General features: G+C 43.9%; 1 protein-coding gene across 4 annotated transcripts in view; it reads left to right on the top strand.

Moving 5' to 3' along the window:
* Positions 1–19,805, top strand: part of PNPLA4 (patatin like phospholipase domain containing 4) — a 318,980-nt gene that overhangs the window by 79,469 nt on the left and 219,706 nt on the right. For 2 of the 4 annotated variants that reach the window (XM_069204621.1, XM_069204619.1), the window contains exons 2-3: positions 925–989; positions 1,762–1,949. The exons of 1 other annotated variant lie outside the window; for it this stretch is intronic. In XM_069204621.1, the coding sequence (XP_069060722.1) occupies positions 1,770–1,949 (180 nt within the window). In that variant the 5' untranslated portion in view covers positions 925–989; positions 1,762–1,769. The remainder of the gene's footprint in view (positions 1–924; positions 990–1,761; positions 1,950–19,805) is intronic. One more of the 4 variants, XM_069204620.1, reaches the window with a different exon arrangement.

Here is a 19,805-nt window from a genome sequence, read left to right on the forward strand (position 1 = left end):
GCTGTATATTTCCAGTATACCTCTGTACACTATACCACTCCACTCAGACACTTTATTCCACTCTATGCCCCTTAAATCTGTACCCCTCCACTTTACGCCCCACCAGTCTGTCACTGTACTTTACTCCACTCTAAACCACTCTACTCGCCATTCCACTCTGTGCAACTCCATTATATGACTCTACTGCTTTCTACTACTCTGTTATACTCTACGCCACTCCATAACACTGCTCTGCTCCACCCTGATGCTCCACTCAACAACGCTTTGTTGCACTCTACGTCTGCACACTTTACTCCACTCCTCAATACTCCACGACACTCCAGTCCATGACACTCCACAACATTCCGCTCTTCACTACTCTACTCCACCCTGTGCCACTATACACCACTCCACTCTGCACCACTTCACTCTAGGCCACTCTCCTCTACTCTATTACAAGCCACTCCATTCTGTGACTCTACTCCACTCTACCACGCTACTCCACTCTACCACACTACTACACGCTAAGCCTTTTCACAACACAATATGTCACTCAATGCCCCTGCACTCTGTTACACTTCTCGAGACTCCCAAACATTTTATGACACTCTTCGCCTCTCTACTCCACTCTTCGCAATTCTCCTCAATGTCACTAACCTTTAGCCGTGCTGAACAGCAGCCACGCTGGTGTACAACATGGCTATAACACATTGGCAAAGCCAGTGTTTGTTTTGTTAGTTGTTAAGGTGTTCAACATTAGTGTTTGATTTTGCTTAAGGTTTTCGGAACATTTATTCTTAATTTTAATAAAAAAGTTCACTAATGCTTTTACAATACTGCTGCTGGAAATGAAGTACAGATTCTGCTCGCAAAATGAACACAGGCAATGTTTTAAACAGTGATTTGAATTGCTAGCTATTAATTTTCTGTCTCCTCGCTCTGCAGCTCTCCTTTTTAATTGAAAGTGAGAGTCCTTTGGGAAAATGTTCTCTGGAGAAACCATTTAAAGCGTGAGTTCCATGTTTTCCAATTATGTGGGTTATGCTGATTGCGTAAATTGGATCCCCTCTGTTCACTCTAACATGTATGACATTATTTGTAATTCAGTGGCGCGTCTGTTTTTTTTCTTTAAAAATATGCTATTTCGTGATTAGCGTTTACAATACTGCTAATGTTTTTTCACAATTTAACTGTGCATTACTTACCGCTAGTCACAGTCTCTATTTTTTCTGTTCATTTAACTTGCACCATTCCCTCCTATATCTTCCACGTGTCGGCCTTACTGAATTCCGATGGCTATATGTTCCCATTTCCATTTTCAATAATTACAGCGCAGAAAGGATAGATTTGATTCTGGCGTGTCGTGGGATGTGCACTCTCCATACACATAGAACGGCGGCCTCTAGTAATTACATAGGAAAGCAATAATTTAGCCGTTTGATCACATCGCGATAAGGATGCAGTTCTCCACAAACCGAGCTAGAAACGCCCCGAAGCTTTGCATTGCTCTCTACCTCTGCAGTAATCTGCAAAAGTAAAATTATTTGAGACGTGTAATTGTTAATAAAACGAGAATCGGTATGGAAAATCGTGTTACGATATCTTTAAGTTTAATAATGTATCATAGTTGTGTTTGAACGCATCTACAAAAGTAAAATATACCAATAGCCCATGCATGAAATGTGAAGCTCTCAAGCAACAGCGTGTACTCGTTGTTTTGGCTGTTGGTTTGAAGGGAGTCACTCAGCAGCATATTTCTAATTTTCTTGCTACTCATTTCAGGGGCGAGCATGAAGCATCTAAATTTGTCTTTTGCTGGCTGCGGCTTTCTGGGTATCTACCACTTGGGGGCAGCATCGGCTCTCTGTAGCCATGGGCAGAGCATGCTCAAAGTTATAAAGGCATTTGCCGGAGCCTCCGCCGGATCTCTAGCCGCTGCCGTTCTCTCAACAGTGCCGGAAAAGATCGAGGTACCAAGCCTGATTATTTATACCTGTTTCTTCTTTGTAGCCGTACGTCTTTTCAAGTTCGTGTCCTAAAAGCAAGGACCTTATTATCGTCTCTCCTTGATATAAAAATATCTGTCGTTCATACGAATTTGTAAATGGGATTGGTTTATTATTCGACGACTTTTATATTAAACCAATCAGTGGGGCAAAATGGTTTAGCAGAATGTGTGTCGAGGTTTTTTTCCTCTTTTGCTTAATTTACGGGAGAATGAATAGAGTCTCTAGATTGTTCTTGATGGAAGATAAAACAACAACCCACTGATCTCTGAGGAAGGGATCTTAGAGTGACTTAAGAGGGAATTCTAAACAGTGTTTCTCTAACTTCGTGTAGTACTGAATAAAGAAGCAAGAGAAGACCTTAGTCAAAAACTTACATCGGTCTGCCATGTTGTGAGAAAGTAGCCTCTTTCTAGCCTTGTTACCCCCACTTTCGGCCTGTTTGTGAGTATATGTCAGGGTGTTTTCACTGTCTCACTGGGATCCTGCTAGCCAGGGCCCAGTGCTCATAGTGAAAACACTATGTTTTCAGTATGTTTATTATGTGTCACTGGGACCCTGCTAGCCAGGACCCCAGTGCTCATAAGTTTGTGGCCTATATGTATGTGTTCCCTGTGTGATGCCTAACTGTCTCACTTAGGCTCTGCTAACCAGAACCTCAGTGGTTACGCTCTCTCTGCTTTCTAAATTGTCATTAACAGGCTAGTGACCAATTTCACCAATTCACATTGGCATACTGGAACACCCTTATAAATCCTTAGTATATGGTACTGAGGTACCCAGGGTATTGGGGTTCCAGGAGATCCCTATGGGCTGCAGCATTTCTTTTGCCACCCATAGGGAGCTCGGACAATTCTTACACAGGCCTGCCACTCCAGCCTGAGTGAAAAAACGTCCACGTTATTTCACAGCCATTTACCACTGCACTTAAGTAACTTATAAGTCACATATATGTCTAACCTTCACCTGGTGAAGGTTGGGTGCTAAGTTACTTAGTGTGTGGGCACCCTGACACTAGCCAAGGTGCCCCCACATCGTTCAGGGCAAATTCCCCGGACTTTGTGAGTGCGGGGACACCATTTCACACGTGCACTATACATAGGTCACTACCTATGTATAGCGTCACAATGGTAACTCCGAACATGGCCATGTAACATGTCTAAGATCATGGAATTGTCACCCCAACGCCATTCTAGCATTGGGGAGACAATTCCATGACCCCCCGAGTCTCTAGCACAGACCCGGGTACTGCCAAACTGCCTTTCCCGGGGTTTCACTGTAGCTGCTGCCAACCCCTCAGACAGGTTTCTGCCCTCCTGGGGTCCAGCCAGGCCTGGCCCAGGAAGGCAGAACAAAGGACTTCCTCAGAGCAAGGGTGTTACACCCTCTCCCTTTGGAAAAAGGTGTCAGGGCTGGGGAGGAGTAGCCTCCCCCAGCCTCTGGAAATGCTTTGACATAAGCTAGTCTACACCGCTTCAGGGATCCCCCAGCCCTGCTCTGGCACGAAACTGGACAAAGGAAAGGGGAGTGATCACTCCCCTGACCTGCAACTCCCAGGGGAGGTGCCCAGAGCTCCTCCAGCGTGCCCCAGACCGCTGCCATCTTGGATTCAGAGGTGTGCTGGCACACTGGACTGCTCTGAGTGGCCAGGGCCAGCAGGTGACGTCAGAGACTCCTTCTGATAGGCTCTTACCTATGTTACTAGCCTATCCTCCTTCCTAGGTAGCCAAACCTCCTTTTCTGGCTATTTAGGGTCTCTGCTTTGGGGAATTCTTCAGATACCGAATGCAAGAGCTCACCAGAGTTCCTCTGCACTTCTCTCTTCACCTTCTGCCAAAGGATCGACCGCTGACTGCTCAGGACGCCTGCAAAACTGCAACAAAGTAGCAAAGACGTCTACTGCAACCTTGTATCGCTTCATCCTGCTGGCTTTCTCGCCTGTTTCCTGGTGGTGCATGCTCTGGGGGTAGCGTGCCTCCTTCTTGCACCAGGAGCTCTGAAGAAATCTCCCGTGGGTCGACGGAATCTTCCCCTTGCAACCGCAGGCAACAAAAGACTGCATCACCGGTCCTCTGGGTCCCCTCTCAGCATGACGAGCGTGGTCCCTGGAACTCAGCAACTCTCTCCAAGTGACTCCCACAGTCCAGTGACTCTTCAGTCCAAGTTTGGTGGAGGTAAGTCCTTGCCTCCCCACGCTAGACTGCATTGCTGGGTACCGCGTGATTTGCAGCTGCTCCGGATCCTGTGCACTCTAGCAGGATTTCCTTCGTGCACAGCCAAGCCTGGGTCCCCGACACTCTAACCTGCAGTGCGCAACCTTCTGAGTTGTCCTCCGGCATCGTGGGACTCCCTTTTGTGTCTTCGGGTGGACTCCGGTTCACTCCTCTTCCAAGTGCCTGTTTCGGTACTTCTGCGGGTGCTACCTGCTTCTGTGAGGGCTCCCCGACTTGCTGGGCACCCCCTCTGTCTCTTCATCCAAGTGGCGACATCCTGGTCCCTCCTGGGCCACAGCAGCATCCAAAAACCCCAACCGCGACCCTTGCAGCTAGCAAGGCTTGTTTGCGTTCTTTCTGCGTGGGAACACCTCTGCACGCTTCTTCGCGACGTGGGACATCCATCCTCCAAAGGGGAAGTTCCTAGTCCTCTTCGTTCTTGCAGAATCCACAGCTTCTACCATCCCGTGGCAGCTTCTTTTCACCCTCAGCTGGCATTTCCTAAGCATCTGCCCACTCTCGACCTTGTCGCGACTCTTGGACTTGGTCCCCTTGTTTCACAGGTACTCAGGTCCGGAAATCCACTGTTGTTGCTTTGCTGGTGTTGGTCTTCCTTGCAGAAACCCCCTATCACGACTTCTGTGCTCTCTGGGGGTTATAGGTGCACTTTACACCTACTTTTCAGGGTCTTGGGGTGGGCTATTTTTCCTAACCCTCACTGTTTTCTTACAGTCCCAGCGACCCTCTACAAGCTCATATAGGTTTGGGGTCCATTCATGGTTCGCATTCCACTTTTGGAGTATATGGTTTGTGTTGCCCCTATACCTATGTGCTCCTATTGCAATCTACTGTAACTTTACATTGCTTGCATTACTTCCTTTTGCTATTACTGCATATATTTGGTATTGTGTACATATATCTTGTGTATATTTCGCATCCTCATACTGAGGGTACTCACTGAGATACTTTTGGCATATTGTCATAAAAATAAAGTACCTTTATTTTTAGTATATCTGTGTATTGTGTTTTCTTATGATATTGTGCATATGACACCAGTGGTATAGTAGGAGCTTTGCATGTCTCCTAGTTCAGCCTAAGCTGCTTTGCTATAGCTACCTTCTATCAGCCTAAGCTGCTAGAAACACCTCTTCTACACTAATAAGGGATAACTGGACCTGGTACAGAGTGTAAGTACCCCTTGGTACCCACTACAAGCCAGGCCAGCCTCCTACACATGTCCTATGATAAAATCTAAAACAAAATCGTCATAATATGTCACGGCCAATCGCTCATTAAAAACATATACACATGTCTTTCAGTGGGTGTTGTTGCTATAACAGGGATGTGGAATTCCTATCGCCCGACACCCGGGACATCTTCTTTGGGGTCAAGGGCTACAACTTTTTATGTTTACTTTGTCCTTGGGACAAGTAGGCCCAACCCTCTGCAGCACAAACCCTTTGGCTGCCTGTTTACAGAAGTGGAACTCTCTACAGTTGAGGTAATGCGTTGCCAAAAGATAATGCTGTTCGAACTTGTATTTATGGTTCATTATTTGAAAGCCTTCGTTATTAGGGTGAGTGCTGTAAATAAATGTTTTAAGGTCACACTTCACTACTGACGTTGGTTCCAGTACAAAAAAAAAAAAAAGTGTATACACATGTTTGAAAAGTTTAGGCTATGAGGCTAAGTATAATGCTCCCAGAATGCTCTCTGATTAGATGCAAATGAAGTGTAATTTAGTAAAATGTTTGATGCATGCTAGTATTTCCCAAAAATATTTCTCATGGAAAATCAGTGTAACCATTTTCAACACGATTATGGGAAGCATGAAAATAAACACTGACAAAGCCAACTGATCTGACATATTTTTATAAGTCTTTTAGTTTCATCAATGCGTGTCTTGTTTTGACATGGCTTTTGTAACACTTTATTGTTGTGGGAGCTACCAGGCCCTCAACATTGTAACAAACACTGGCAAAAAAAAACCCAAATGTTTTTGAACTCTAAGTGAACCAGTGGCATAACAAAGGCCCCGCAGCTGCCCTCCAGGGAGCCCCTTCAGCACAGCACCTGCCCTGATTGAGTCTGGAGAGGGGGCTCCTCCATGTTCTTTGCAAAGGGGCACCCTCCAGTTTCGTTACGTCACTGATTACCACTGTAGTTCCTGACACTGAACAAAACTACTTTGTGTGCCAATATGCTCCTTGTGGAAGAGTAGAATATGATCACTCACAGTAAAGCCAGCCGAAAGAGAGAGAAATAGAAGTTTAATGAAAACAAAATTTCTTTAACACCAGACCTAATTAGGGACCAAGACCCACATGTTGGTAGCTTTTTGCATGTCGCAAACAGCGACTTTCGCTGTTTGCGACGTGCAAAAAGCACATTGCGATGCACAAACCCAGTTTTGCGACTCGCAATTAGGAAGGGGTGTTCCCTTCCTAATAGCGACTCGCAGTGCAATGTAGGATTGTTTTGCGGGCGCAAACCAATCGCAGTTTGCACCCATTTCAAATGGGTGCTAACACTTTCCCCATTGTGAATGTCACTGTAAACATTTTTTCAGAGCAGGCAGTGGTCCTGCCGTTTCATTTTTCGTTTTTGTAATGCATCTCGTTTTCCTTTAAGGAAAACGGGCTGCATTACAAAAAAAAAAAAAAAAAAAACTGCTTTATTGAAAAGCAGTCACAGACATGGTGGTCTGCTGTCTCCAGCAGGCCACCATCCCTGTGAGGGCCCCCATTCGCAAGGGGGTCGCAAATTGCGACCCACCTCATGATTATTCATGAGGTGGGCATTTGCGAAGCCCTTGCGAATCACAGATGGTGTCGGGGACACCATCCTACATTCGGATTTGCGACTCGCAAATTGCGGGTCGCAAATCTGAACCTACCTACATGTGGCCCCAAATTCTAAAAGAAAGTCACAAAAGTGCACCCATGGTATATGTCGTACCCCTATAAAATATTTGTGAACTGTATTTTCGCATGGGTAAATACGCATGTGTAGATTTGCTCATGTGAAAATCTATTGCGCATTTGCAAGTTCATTTTCCCTCCAGCCACTTTCTTCCCAACCCTGGAAGAAGTTCTAATTCTGCCATTGTCAGGAGTAAATGTCCAACGTTTCTTATTATGGGAAAATATTAGAGAGAAGCTGGTGAAAATCTTTAAAACATGCAGGTTAGTAGGTTTGCAGACTCAAAGGCATTCCAGCCCTGGAACTATTGCTTACTGCTTCCTCCAGCCCCAGTATGCAGATCTGCAGAAAGGTGGCAAAATAAGGAAATTGCTACAGTAGGGACTGAAACTGTAAGTATTCAAGCCCTACTATGGTAGTAGCCCTGGCATAATCAGAGAGGCTATTATCAGAGCTCTTACATAATGAGATTGCTGCCATAATTTGGCGCCACACTACATGGCACCAAAGGGACAAGTAGATCTTTTTACAGGACAAGTAGATCTGAGAAGCAACCTGGCCCCTGGACAAGTAGATATTTTAATAAATTCCACACCCCTGTATAATCATACAAAGGGAAAATCAATTACTGCAATCTGAAGCCAAAGCACAGTCATATAAGATGCAGGAGACCAATTTGAATATATGTTGGTGAAAAAAACGAATGTTGTTCTGGTGACCAAGAAGAAGCGGCCGCAGGTGTCGTGGACTTACAGTGTTTGTTCTTTTGCTCAGGCAGTTTGTCATCACATGGCAGAATCTCTGCCACTTGTCCTGCCGTCGCAAGTTTGATAAGATCGTCAGATAAGGTACTCCGCATTTAAAACCTATCAATCTAAAACATTTGCAATTCAAGAGTGGGATTAGGTAAACTCCACTTTGGGATGGCAGGGATAATAGCAAAGACTGTAGAGGGCTTAAAGAGACATGACAAGCAATGCTTCAGTTTGGGGGAGAGGACCAACTCCCACCTGGCGTTTAACCCTCAGGGGCTATCTTGTTGATTCCAAGTCTCTAGGCACAGAGAAGGAACATAGAAGTGTCCAACACAATCTGCTCATTCGTGTCACACCTCAGGAGCCTATGGACCTCCCATGAGTGCGCTATGCCCATGTTCTTGCACACTAGTTTAATCCGCTTTCTTTGTGTTGCTGGACTTATCCTGGAAAGAAGAAGACAATTATATATATACCGAAGAAAACATAGGTTACGGGGAATTTATAGTTAGGAAATAGAATTTAAAAAGCCATAGAAATTCACTTAAAAAAACAAAGGTTACAAGAACGGTATAGTTAGGCTCACATTTTAAACGTACCAAACCATAGAAATTCACCAGTTATAGTTAGTTACCACAAGTAGCTATAGCTTGTTCTCTAAGGTAACTATAACTCGTGTCCTCGCAACGCACAGTTATTAGATCAATAATTTTACTGCAGGTGATACAGTGACATAATGATGTAATGAGTGCCTTAATTTGTGTGGTAATTAGCAGTGCATTGCGAGGGCGCAAGTTGTATTTACCTTAGGGCATGAATTATAGTTACTTGTGATAACTCTAACTATAACTGGTGAAGTTCTATGATTTGGTACTTTTAAAATGTAAGCCTCACTATAATGTCCCTGAAACCTTTGATTTTTTTTTTTTAAGTCAATTTCTATTTAAAAAAAAAAATCTATTTCCTAACTATAACGTTCCTGTAATCTTTGTTTTTTTCAGTGAATTTCTATGTTTTTTTTTTTCATGTAATGTAATTTTCATTACTTTACGTCAATCCAACCACCACCTGCGGCCAGACCCTGCAGCCAACCCCCTAACTGCTCAACCCCACGCTGCGCACAGCCCGCGGCAGGAGTTGGTCGCTGACTTTCTGTGGGTGTGAGAGGCTGTCTCTTGGGGTGAGAGTGGCTGTGTGAGTGGGTGCATCAGTGTCTGGACATCTTGTTTAGGGTCAAGGACAACAACTTTTTATGTTTACTTTGTCCTGGGACAAGTAGGCCCAACCCTCTGCAGCACAAACCCTTTGGCTGCCTGTTTACAGAGAGTGGAACTCTCTACAATGGAGGTAATGTGTTTCCAAAAGATAATGCTGTTTGAACTTGTATTTATGGTTCATTATTTGAAAGCCTTCATTATTAGGGTGAGTGCTGTAAATAAATGTTTTACGGTCACACTGCACTACTGACGTTGGTTCCAGTACAAAAAAAAAAAACGTGTATACACATGTTTGGAAAGTTTAGGCTATGAGGCTAAGTATAATGCTCCCAGAATGCTCTCTGATTAGATGCAAATGAAGTGCCATTTAGTAAAATGTGTTGATGCATGCTAGTATTTCCCAAAAATATTTCTAATGGAAAATCAGTGTAACCATTTTCAACACGATTATGGGAAGCATGAAAATAAACAAACACTGACAAAGCCAACTGATCTGACATATTTTTATAAGTCTTTTAGTTTCATCAATGTGTGTCTTGTTTTGACATGGCTTTTGTAACACTTTGTTGTTGTGGGAGCTACCAGGCCCTCAACATTGTAACAAACACTGGCAAAAAAAAAAAAAAAAAAACGTTTTTGAACTCTAAAAGCACACGTTGACACCAGTGGCATAACAAAGGCCCCGCAGCTGCCCTCCAGGGGGCCCCTTCAGCACAGCACCTGCCCTGAGTGAGTCTGGAGAGGGGGCTCCTCCATGTTCTTTGCAAAGGGGCACCCTCCAGTTTCGTTAAGTCACTGATTGCCACTGTAGTTCCTGACACTGAACAAAACTACTTTGTGTGCCAATATGCTCCTTGTGGAAGAGCAGAATGCGATCACTCACAGTAAAGCCAGCCGAAAGAGAGAGAAATTGAAGTTTAATGAAAACAAAATGTCTTTGTTAACACCAGACCTAATTAGGGACCAAGTCCCACATGTAGGTAGCTTTTTGCATGTCGCAAACAGCGACTTTCGCTGTTTGCGATGTGCAAAAAGCACATTGCGATGCACAAACCCAGTTTTGCGATTCGGTAACCTGGTTACCGAATCACAAAACGGGTTTGCGACTCTCAATTAGGAAGGGGTGTTCCCTTCCTAATTGCGACTCGCACTGCAATGTAGGATTGTTTTGTGACCGCGAACGCGGGCGCAAACCAATCGCAGTTTGCACCCATTTCAAATGGCTGCTAACACTTTCGCAAAAGGGAAGGGGTCCCATGGGACCCCTTCCCCATTGTGAATGTCACTGTAAACAATGAAACAAAAACGTTTTATTTTTCGTTTTTGTAATGCATCTCGTTTTCCTTTAAGAAAAACGGGCTGCATTACAAAAAAAATGAAAACTGCTTTATTAAAAACCAGTCACAGACATGGTGGTCTGCTGTCTCCAGCAGGCCACCATCCCTGTGAGGGCCGCCATTCGCAAGGAGGTCGCAAATTGCGACCCACCTCATGATTATTCATGAGGTGGGCATTTGTGAAGCCCTTGCGAATCGCAGATGATGTCAGGGACACCATCCTACATTCGGATTTGCGACTCGCAAATTGCGAGTCGCTCTGACTCGCAATTTGCAGGTCGCAAATCTGAACCTACCTACATGTGGCCCCAAATTCTTAAAGAAAGTCACAAAAGTGCACCCATGGTATATGTCGTACCCCTATAAAATATTTGTGAACTGTATTTTAGCATGGGTAAATACGCATGTGTAGATTTGCTCATGTGAAAATCTATTGAGCATTTGCAAGTTCATTTTCCCTCCAGCCACTTTCTTCCCAACCCTGGAAGAAGTTCTAATTCTGCCATTGTCAGGAGTAAATGTCCAACCTTTCTTATTATGGGAAAATATTAGAGAGAAGCTGGTGAAAATCTTTAAAACATGCAGGTTATTAGGTTTGCAGACTCAAAGGCATTCCAGTCCTGGAACTATTGTTTACTGCTTCCTCCAGCCCCAGTATGCAGATCTGCAGAAAGGTGGCAAAATAAGGAATTGCTACAGTAGGGATTGAAACTGCAAGTATTCAAGCCCTACTATGGTAGTAGCCCTGGCATAATCAGAGAGGCTATTATCAGAGCTCTTACATAATGAGATTGCTGCCATAATTTGTCGCCACACTACATGGCACCAAAGGGACAAGTAGATCTTTTTACAGGACAAGTAGATTTGAGAAGCAACCTGTCCCCTGGACAAGTAGATATTTTAATAAATTCCACACCCCTGGGGTGTGTGTGTGTGAGTGGGTGAAAGATTTAAAAAGAAAAATTGAGGGCGAGAGAGAGAGAGAATGAGACAGAGTGAGACAATTTTTTAGCCTTTGGTGAATTATTTAGAATGAGATATTTCTTGAGAAATTAAAAACAAACATGTTTGTCAAATAAAAAGAGTGTGATCGCCTTTCATTATGAACCTTAAACCTTTCAAGATTGAAAACAAATTAAAGTAAGAAAATGACCACCGACACACCTGGACTAGAATCCTCAACTTTCAATGTGAGGGTCTGTGACCTTAACCGTTATGCCACAGGTGAGTCCTTGTTCTCTGAAGTCATTTCATGGAGGGACAATTGCAATGATTTTTCCATCACAGGGCAGGCATTGCGTCGAATTTTCACTCGAGAAGTCGGGCTGTGTCGTTCCGGTCGGCTATGTGGAGATTTCTCAGTCGCAATGCAGGCTTTGCGTTGATTCCGGCAGGTGGTGCATCGATTTTCAACGCAGAAGGAGTTTCATGAAGAGATGAAGTCTTTTTGGCCCTGAGACCTCAGAAAACAGGAGGCAAGCTCAATTCAAGCCCTTGGAGAGCACTTTCAGGGAAGACAAAGTCCTTCTCAGCAAAGTCAGAGGCCAGCAGGGCAGCAGTCCTTCTCAGCAAAGCAGTCCAGATGAGTCCTTTAGGCAGCCAGGCAGTTCCTCTTGACCGGGTGCAGGTGTAGGTCCAGAAGTGTCTGAGTTGGTGGGGCCAGAGACCCAGTTTATCTACAAAGAAATGCCTTTGAAGTGCGGGAGACTTTAAAGAGTGGTTTTGAAGTGCACAAGTTCCCCTTTCAGTGTGGTCCTGTCTGCCAGGGTCACAGTAGGGGGTTTAGCAGTCCATTGTGTGAGGGTAGGCTACTGTCCTTTGTAATGTAAGTGTCAGGCCCTCCACCCTTCCAGCCCAGGAAGACCCATTCAATATGCAGATGAGAGCAGGTGTGACTGAGTGTCCTGTATTTGTGGTTGTCTGGGTGAAATGCACAAAGGAGCTGTCAACCAGCCCAACCCAAACGTTGATTGGAGACAGGCTGTAAGGCACAGATGGTTTTTAAGTGCAGAGAAATGCGCACGTTCTTAAAGTGGCATTTCAAAAATAGTAATATAAAATCCAACTTCAACAATAAGCAGGATTTTCTTTTACCATTCTGGCCATACTAAATATGACCTGGTTACCCCTTTCAGATCCGAATCTACCACTCAAAAATATGAGGGCAGTCATAATGCTAGTCTATGAAAGGACCAGGCCTCACATTAATGGAAAATGAATTTAGGAGTTTCCCACTACCAGGAAATAAAAAAACACATATGTACATGTCCTGCCTTTTAACTACATAGCACCCTGTCCTATGGGTTGCCTAGGGCCTACCCTAGTTGTGACTTACAAGTAGAAAAGAGGAGTTTAAGGCTTGGCAAGTACTTTTAAATGGCAAGTCGAAATGACAGTGAAACTGCACACACAGGCTTTGCAGTGGCAGGCCTGAGACATGGTTAAGGGGCTACTTATGTGGGTGGCACAAATAGTGCTGCAGACCCACTAGTAGCATTTCATTTACAGGCCCTGGGCACATGTATTGCACTCTACTGGGGACTTACAAGTAAATTAAATAAATATGCCAATTTCGTATGAGCCAAGGTTACCATGTTTTTAGGGAGAGAGCACCACTGGTTAGCAGTGGTAAAGTGTGCAGAGTCTAAAGCCAGCACAGTTGAGGTCACAAAAAGAAGAGGAGGAAAGCAAACCGTTTTGGGGTGACACTTCAGAGAAGCCATTTCCAGAACCAGACCTGTACAAAGTGACATGAAACAGATGTGGGCTTGATCTTGAAACATAGTCATAACGCTTGCATTCTAGATTTAACCTTCTTTTTGTTACTCCCTTACTTTGTACTAAGTGTTACAGATAAAGTGGTCAAACCTGACATGCTGCTATAACACCAATACCTTAGAACTAATTTTGTACTTTACCCCCTTTTCATTCTCTGTATTTAAGTGAATGTAATGTTAACCATCTCACATTTGTAAGGGATTTCTTATTACATTATAATGCTTGTATTATTATTGTGAAGATTGTAATTAATCATACAATAAAGTATTTACATACTGTACAAAAAAAAAGTAGCACAGTAACGGACTACATCAGCATATCAGGATCAGAGATCCCTACATTTATGACTGTCTGATAGTGATTCTCCTGGACTTTGAAAACAGATCAAATAAACAACATTTGTAAGCAGGTATGATATGTGGTCTTATCTCTGGCATACTCTCCTTCACTTGAGATTGGGTGAAAGAGAGTAGGGTTGTATGAAGCATTTCAAAAATACGGAAGGAGATAAAGACGTTGATGTAGGATCAAGTTGTGCTAGGCGTTGCTATATTTACATTACTTTCCCCCTGACATTATCTTAAGTATCAATAATTATATCTCATTCTGGATATGTTTGAGACATTAGGGATTTACCGTCTTTGAGCTTGAGTAGCTAAAGTAGAGAAAAGCAATAGAGATCGGCAGGCAGCATCGCTTTCAGGTTTCATATAGCAAGAAAATGTTCAAGTTCCTGCGGGTGTCAGAAGATGTCCCAAGATGTTATCAAAAATTATCACCTAGTCATTGAGTCTTGCTGTTGTGGTCTGTCATGATTTGTATTTACCAGAGCTAGTCTCCCTTAGATGGAGATACTGGGGACAGCAATTTTCTTATATTAAATCATTTCACAGCTGCAAGTGGTGTTGCAAACTATCTTCTCCATTGTGGTATTTTTATATGTCGTGCAGGATGGCTAGGCAGGTGTCATTTGGGACCAGTATTTAGCCCAGGTAGGGCACAACTCTCCAAAAAGTAAATATAGGCTTCATTTTAGAACCCCCCTGCGTTGCACATCATAGAAAGTATTAGAGAAGCTAAGATTAAGACTAGCCTGTCAGAGCTCTTTCCGTGAAAAAAAGTAATATATGCGACCATGGTAAATGACAGTCCCCTTTGCCACCTTAATCTAAGTGATTCGTGTATTATGTATTATGGTAGAAAAAAGAGGCATGGTCAGATATTTCCCATTATGCTAGCCCTAAGCACTCAAGTATGACCATATTGGTGAAGATGGGGGATCATATGGTAGGCATCCTAAAAGGGAAAGTTGGTAATGCAACAGTTGATAATGTTACCATTGATGGGAAGGGTGAAAGCCAAGTTCAATTCTCAGTTAAGGGAATGTTTTAAAAAGTCCCAACGATATTAAATGCTGTATCATCTTGATACCTGCAGAGGACCATTTTGTTTAGTGCATGGGGTTGTACATCAATTTGGAGTTTTTGGTTTCATCACACTGGCACTACCCTGAAACCGGTCCCAGATGCTTGTTTCTGGTTCAGGGAGGACCTGGCTTGGCAGTTCGGGCTCGACTGTTCCCATGGGGAACACGGTCAAGAATGATTTGTATATGGCTAGGTCCAACCTGGGGTGGCGTTTTGGGCAAAAAATACAATGGATTGAACCCAGATCCTTGTGAGTGGGGGTGAATGTTTGCATTGTTCAGCATTCTGTCCATCATCAGTTCTTTTTGCTTTCCACATTGTCCTTGTCAAAGTGTATTTCACTTTATCCAAGCATGCATCTTCACTCCAAATCCTAGCAAAAACTACATAATATTTTCTATGAACATCCTGCAGAAGAAATAAAGGGGCAGATAAAATAGCAGTACTTATCCTATGGTTAAGGGTTGTATGACATTACAACGTATGAAAAAAACATGCATGCCTGTACCACACATTTCCTACCATGCAGTTTTCTAACCACGCATATGATTTTAAGTATTATTAAGGTAAGTTTATATATTTACCTACTGATGGTCACCAGTAGATAGTTATAGTTAGGACCTAGTTTCCATATTAAAAGCGTTTTTTGACTTGCCTGTAACTTTGGCGTTTGTTTGACCAATCTTCGAAAAAAGTTTCCAAAAGAAGTGTCCTATTGTGCAAGGTAAGTTTTGTTGTGATTCATCCGGTGGGGGCTGAGAAAAAGGGGGAGTTAAAAAAAACAAAAAAAACGTTCATTTCCCATGTTAACTCCCATTGGGATTTTGAACACGACTACAGCACAAATCGCTGGACGGATTTACACCAAATTTGTCAGAAAGCTAGCTCTTGGTCCTGAAAGCGTGTTGTTTGTGATTTGGTGAAAAATTGTTCATTCGTTTTTGAGATATTAAAGGAAAAAGAAATATAGGTATCTGGGCGGGTCCTAAGCACAGATCTCATGGTGAGATCTGATTGTTTGTCAGCACTTCAACCAGAAAGTGCTGGCAGCAATCTAGGGACCAATATACATAATAGCACCCATTTAAATGCACTGTAGTGTAAGGTAGGTTTTGAGGGTCACAAAAAGGAGAATGTATAAAGGGTGATAACAAATTGTAGTTACAATATGAATCATTTGTTGCTAAGTTGATTTTACCCTGTGAAAAAGTCTTCTGCTGGCATTTCATGAATCATGTGTGAGAGAGAACTGTTTACTCATGATTTTTCCATAGAGGTCATGGAAAGTGTTCCAGAAGCTAAAATGAGAGCATATTTTCTGTAAATACACTCTATCTTTCTCAGGTATATGAGAATGAAGTCTGACATTCTCTGTGAAATGTACTTCCAACAGGAGCAGTCTGTTTGTTGATTCCCTTGTGTTCTACTGCAGCCTCCCAGAGTGTTCTAAAGAACAACTAGAATGCTAACAGTCCTACTTATGACAAAAGGTTAGCACACCTGAAGCCATCTTGATTGAATCAGACTGGTAACATGTAAAACATTTAATTTAGAAAGGAACAAAATGAGGGGGTTCATTTTGTCATAGAAGCTATGGTTAGTGCTGTAGAAAGCGAAAAAGTAGGACACGTTTTAAGTGAGTTCTCAAATATCTTCCTCTTCTATTTCATTTAAACATTGTGACATACAGACTGAAACTTGCACTTTCAACACCAGCAGCAGACTGACAGTTAATATTCCTGGTGATCAGCAGTTTACTACAGTGTTCTAATGAGCAACTAGAGTTTCTGAATTTATGCCAAACATGTGGCACATCTGACTGACTTCATGATGGAATCGGAGGGGGAAACTGAAAGCATTTTCTGCTGAGGATACTGCAGTAAATGAGGAGATTAGGATGCTTCATAACAACAAGTCTCACTAGATAGCCACCAGAGAAAAAGAGCCCAAAGGTAGCACAGATATCACCCAAATGTATAGCCCAATGACAGACGTTTGCAAAACACTTTTTTTTGTTGATTATTTGCAGTTTTATATAGCGCAAACTTGACCCAAAGGTATTGGAGCGCTTTACATGAGCATCAGTTACATTACACAAGGACACACTCCTTTTGGGCTTTAGGCATGGGGAGTTTAAGTCATTTTCCCAGAATCACAGGATGTCTCTCTGACACCAAAACTCAAACTTGGTTCCCCAGTTGCAAAGTCTGCAACTCTAGTTGTAATGCCACATTCTCTCCTCTAAGGGCAGCATATAATCAAGGGGTCAACTGGATAAAAAACATCAAGATAGCAAATAATTTAAAAAGGCTTTGTCGCTATTTGAGAACTCAGATAACATGCCCTCTTTTTAGTTTTTTAGAGCACTAACCGTACTTTCTATGGGAATAAGACCCTCTAAGTTTTATAATTTCTAAAGGAAATGCTTTAGGTATTATAGTTTTTATTACATCAAGATGACATCAGGAGTGCCACACTTTTGTAATAAATATAGAATCTTAGTTCATTAGAATACAGGGGAAAGGCAGATGTCAGGGGCAGACTCCAATAATTGAGGGCAGGGAGGAGGGTGCAGAGACGTCAAGTTGCCCACGCTGGGTAGGTGGGAGGGGCAGTGGCAGCACAATGGACCGTAGAGGGCAGGAGAAAGGGAGGCGGGGCAACAAGCCAACCATGCAGGACAGGCACGAGAGGCTGTGGCAGTATAACAGACCATTAAGGGCAGAAGGAAGAGGTAGTGACAGTACAACCATACATGCCAACAGACCCGAATCAGGCAGGAGAATCCTGATGTTTTTAAGCCCAAAGGGGCTTTATTTTATCTGTTTCCTCCTAAAATGTCCTCTTTTTCATTGTAAGTGAATGGGGAAAAGTAATTCCAGTTTTTTTCTCAGTTTCTCGCTCTTACCAGGTTCAAAATGTTGGCAAGTATGGTAGATTGTATCTCTGAGGCAGGAGGAATAGGATAGGGACATGGACGTGGATAACAGAGGGGAGGAGGGAGATGGGCAGGGCCACCAAGCTGGCCTTGCACGGCAAGCGTCAGGGGTTGCATCAACACAATACACCACAGTGGGCAAACGGGACAGCAGTGCAGCACAATGGACCATGGAAAGCAATATGGAGGGTATAGGGCTGTGCACATGGACAACTGAGGGCAGAGGGGAAAGAGGCAAGTGCAGTAAGCTCATAATACCGGACAGACAGGAGTGACAGTTGCAGCATAACGGACTATGGAGGGCAGAAAGGAGGGGATAGGGGCCTGCACATGGAAAACAGTGGGCAGAGGAAGAGGGGCAGGGCTGGAGCAGCAAGCTGACCATGGAGGACAGGCTGGATTGGCACTGGAAGCATAACACACCATTGAGGGCAACAGTGAGACTATAATGGCATATACAACAGAGGGAAGGTGGGAGGGGGCAAGGGTGGCACGCTGACCACACAGGGCAGATGGGAGGGGCTGTGGCAGCACAAAAGGCCATCTATGGCAAGCAGGAGGGTTAGTGGCAATACAAGGGCCATGGTGGGCAAGAGGGAGGGGGCATGGCTATGCACAAAGGGCCATGGAGGACAGAAGAGCTGGGAGAGGGCTGGACACAGACCAGAGAGGGCAGGGGAAGGGGCTTCACCACAGACAGATAACACAGGGTAGTCGGGGATTGCAGTTGCAGCACAACAAAGCATGGAGGACAGAATGGAGTGGCAGCAGAATGGACCATGGATGACAGGAGGGCTGGGATAGGGGTATGGAATTAAGACAGGCAGGGTGGAGGGAGCAAGGACAGGCGGCAGTCATCTGACCATGCTAGGCAGGTGGGGGGAGCCATGGCCGCTCAACAGAACACTCAGAATAGAGAAGAGGGGCAGTAGCAGGTCCATGAAACATGGTGGGCATAAAGGAGGACGCAGGGGCAAGCACACAGACATCGGAGGGCAGGATGAATTAGGGTGGGGGCAGCAGGCTAAGCACAGAGGCTAAGCAGGAGTGGAATGATGGGGCATAGAATTGGGCAGTGGAGGGCAGGAGGAGTGGGCAGGGACATCAAGCTAACTGGCGGGCAATGGCAGCACATTGGATCATGCAGGGCAGGCGCATGGACTCGGACAACAGAGGGTGGATGTGGATGGGGCAGCAAACTAGCTGTTCAGGGCAGGCGGAAAGGGTAGTGGCAGAACAACGGCCACAAAGGTTGTAATGAGGAAGCAGGGTCATGGACTTGGAGAATGGATGGCAAAGAGGAGGAGGGGCAGGAGCAACAAGCTTAGGTGGGGGCAGCACAATGCCAGGCCCTGCGTTCAGCCCCCCCCCCCCCCACACTCTGCATTGTAATAGGCTTTTTACTTAGCATTTAAAAAAAAAAAAACTCTTTAAAAACCAATGGTTGCAAGAACGTTATAGTTAGGTTCAGATTTTACATGCACAAAACCATAGAAATTCATCTGTAATAGATAGTTATTTCAAACAATAACTCGTGCCCTAAGGTAACTGTAACTCACGCCCTCACCATGCACCGCTAATTACCCCAGATATTATATCACTCATGATACCTTCTGTGATATCATTGATAATATCACTGTGACATTTGCAGTAAAATTAGTGATGAGAAAACTGTGCATGGCACCTTAGAGTTATCTCAAGTAACTATATCTCGTGTCCTAAGGTAGTTGTAGCTTCCCTCCTGCCATGCACAGATTTCTCATCAATAATTTTATTGCAAATGTTGCAGTTATATTATAAATTATGTCATAGAAGATGTCATTACCAATGTAATGTGTGGGGTAAGTAGCATTGCATGGCAAGGACGCCAGTTATGGTTACCTTAGGGCAACTAACCCCTCAAACCCCCCTATTTTAACTACCCTCAACACCCAATACCCCTACCTACCCCAATCCCTAAATACCCACCCTTACCACCCAGTCAGTACCTCTACCCACCTCTAAACCCTAAAAACATCCTTTGCCACAATACCTCTCCCATCCCAAACCCTTAAAAATACCCTTACGACCCAATACGGTTACCCACTCCTAAAAACACCCTTATTATCCAATATCTTTACCCACCTCTAAACCCTGAAAATACCCTTACCACACAATGTCACTACCCACCCTTAATCCCTAAAACACCCTTGACATCCAATACTCATACCCACCCCTAAATCCTAAATACACC

This window comes from Pleurodeles waltl, chromosome 8 (genome assembly GCF_031143425.1).
Source record: "Pleurodeles waltl isolate 20211129_DDA chromosome 8, aPleWal1.hap1.20221129, whole genome shotgun sequence".
Lineage (NCBI taxonomy): Eukaryota > Metazoa > Chordata > Amphibia > Caudata > Salamandridae > Pleurodeles > Pleurodeles waltl.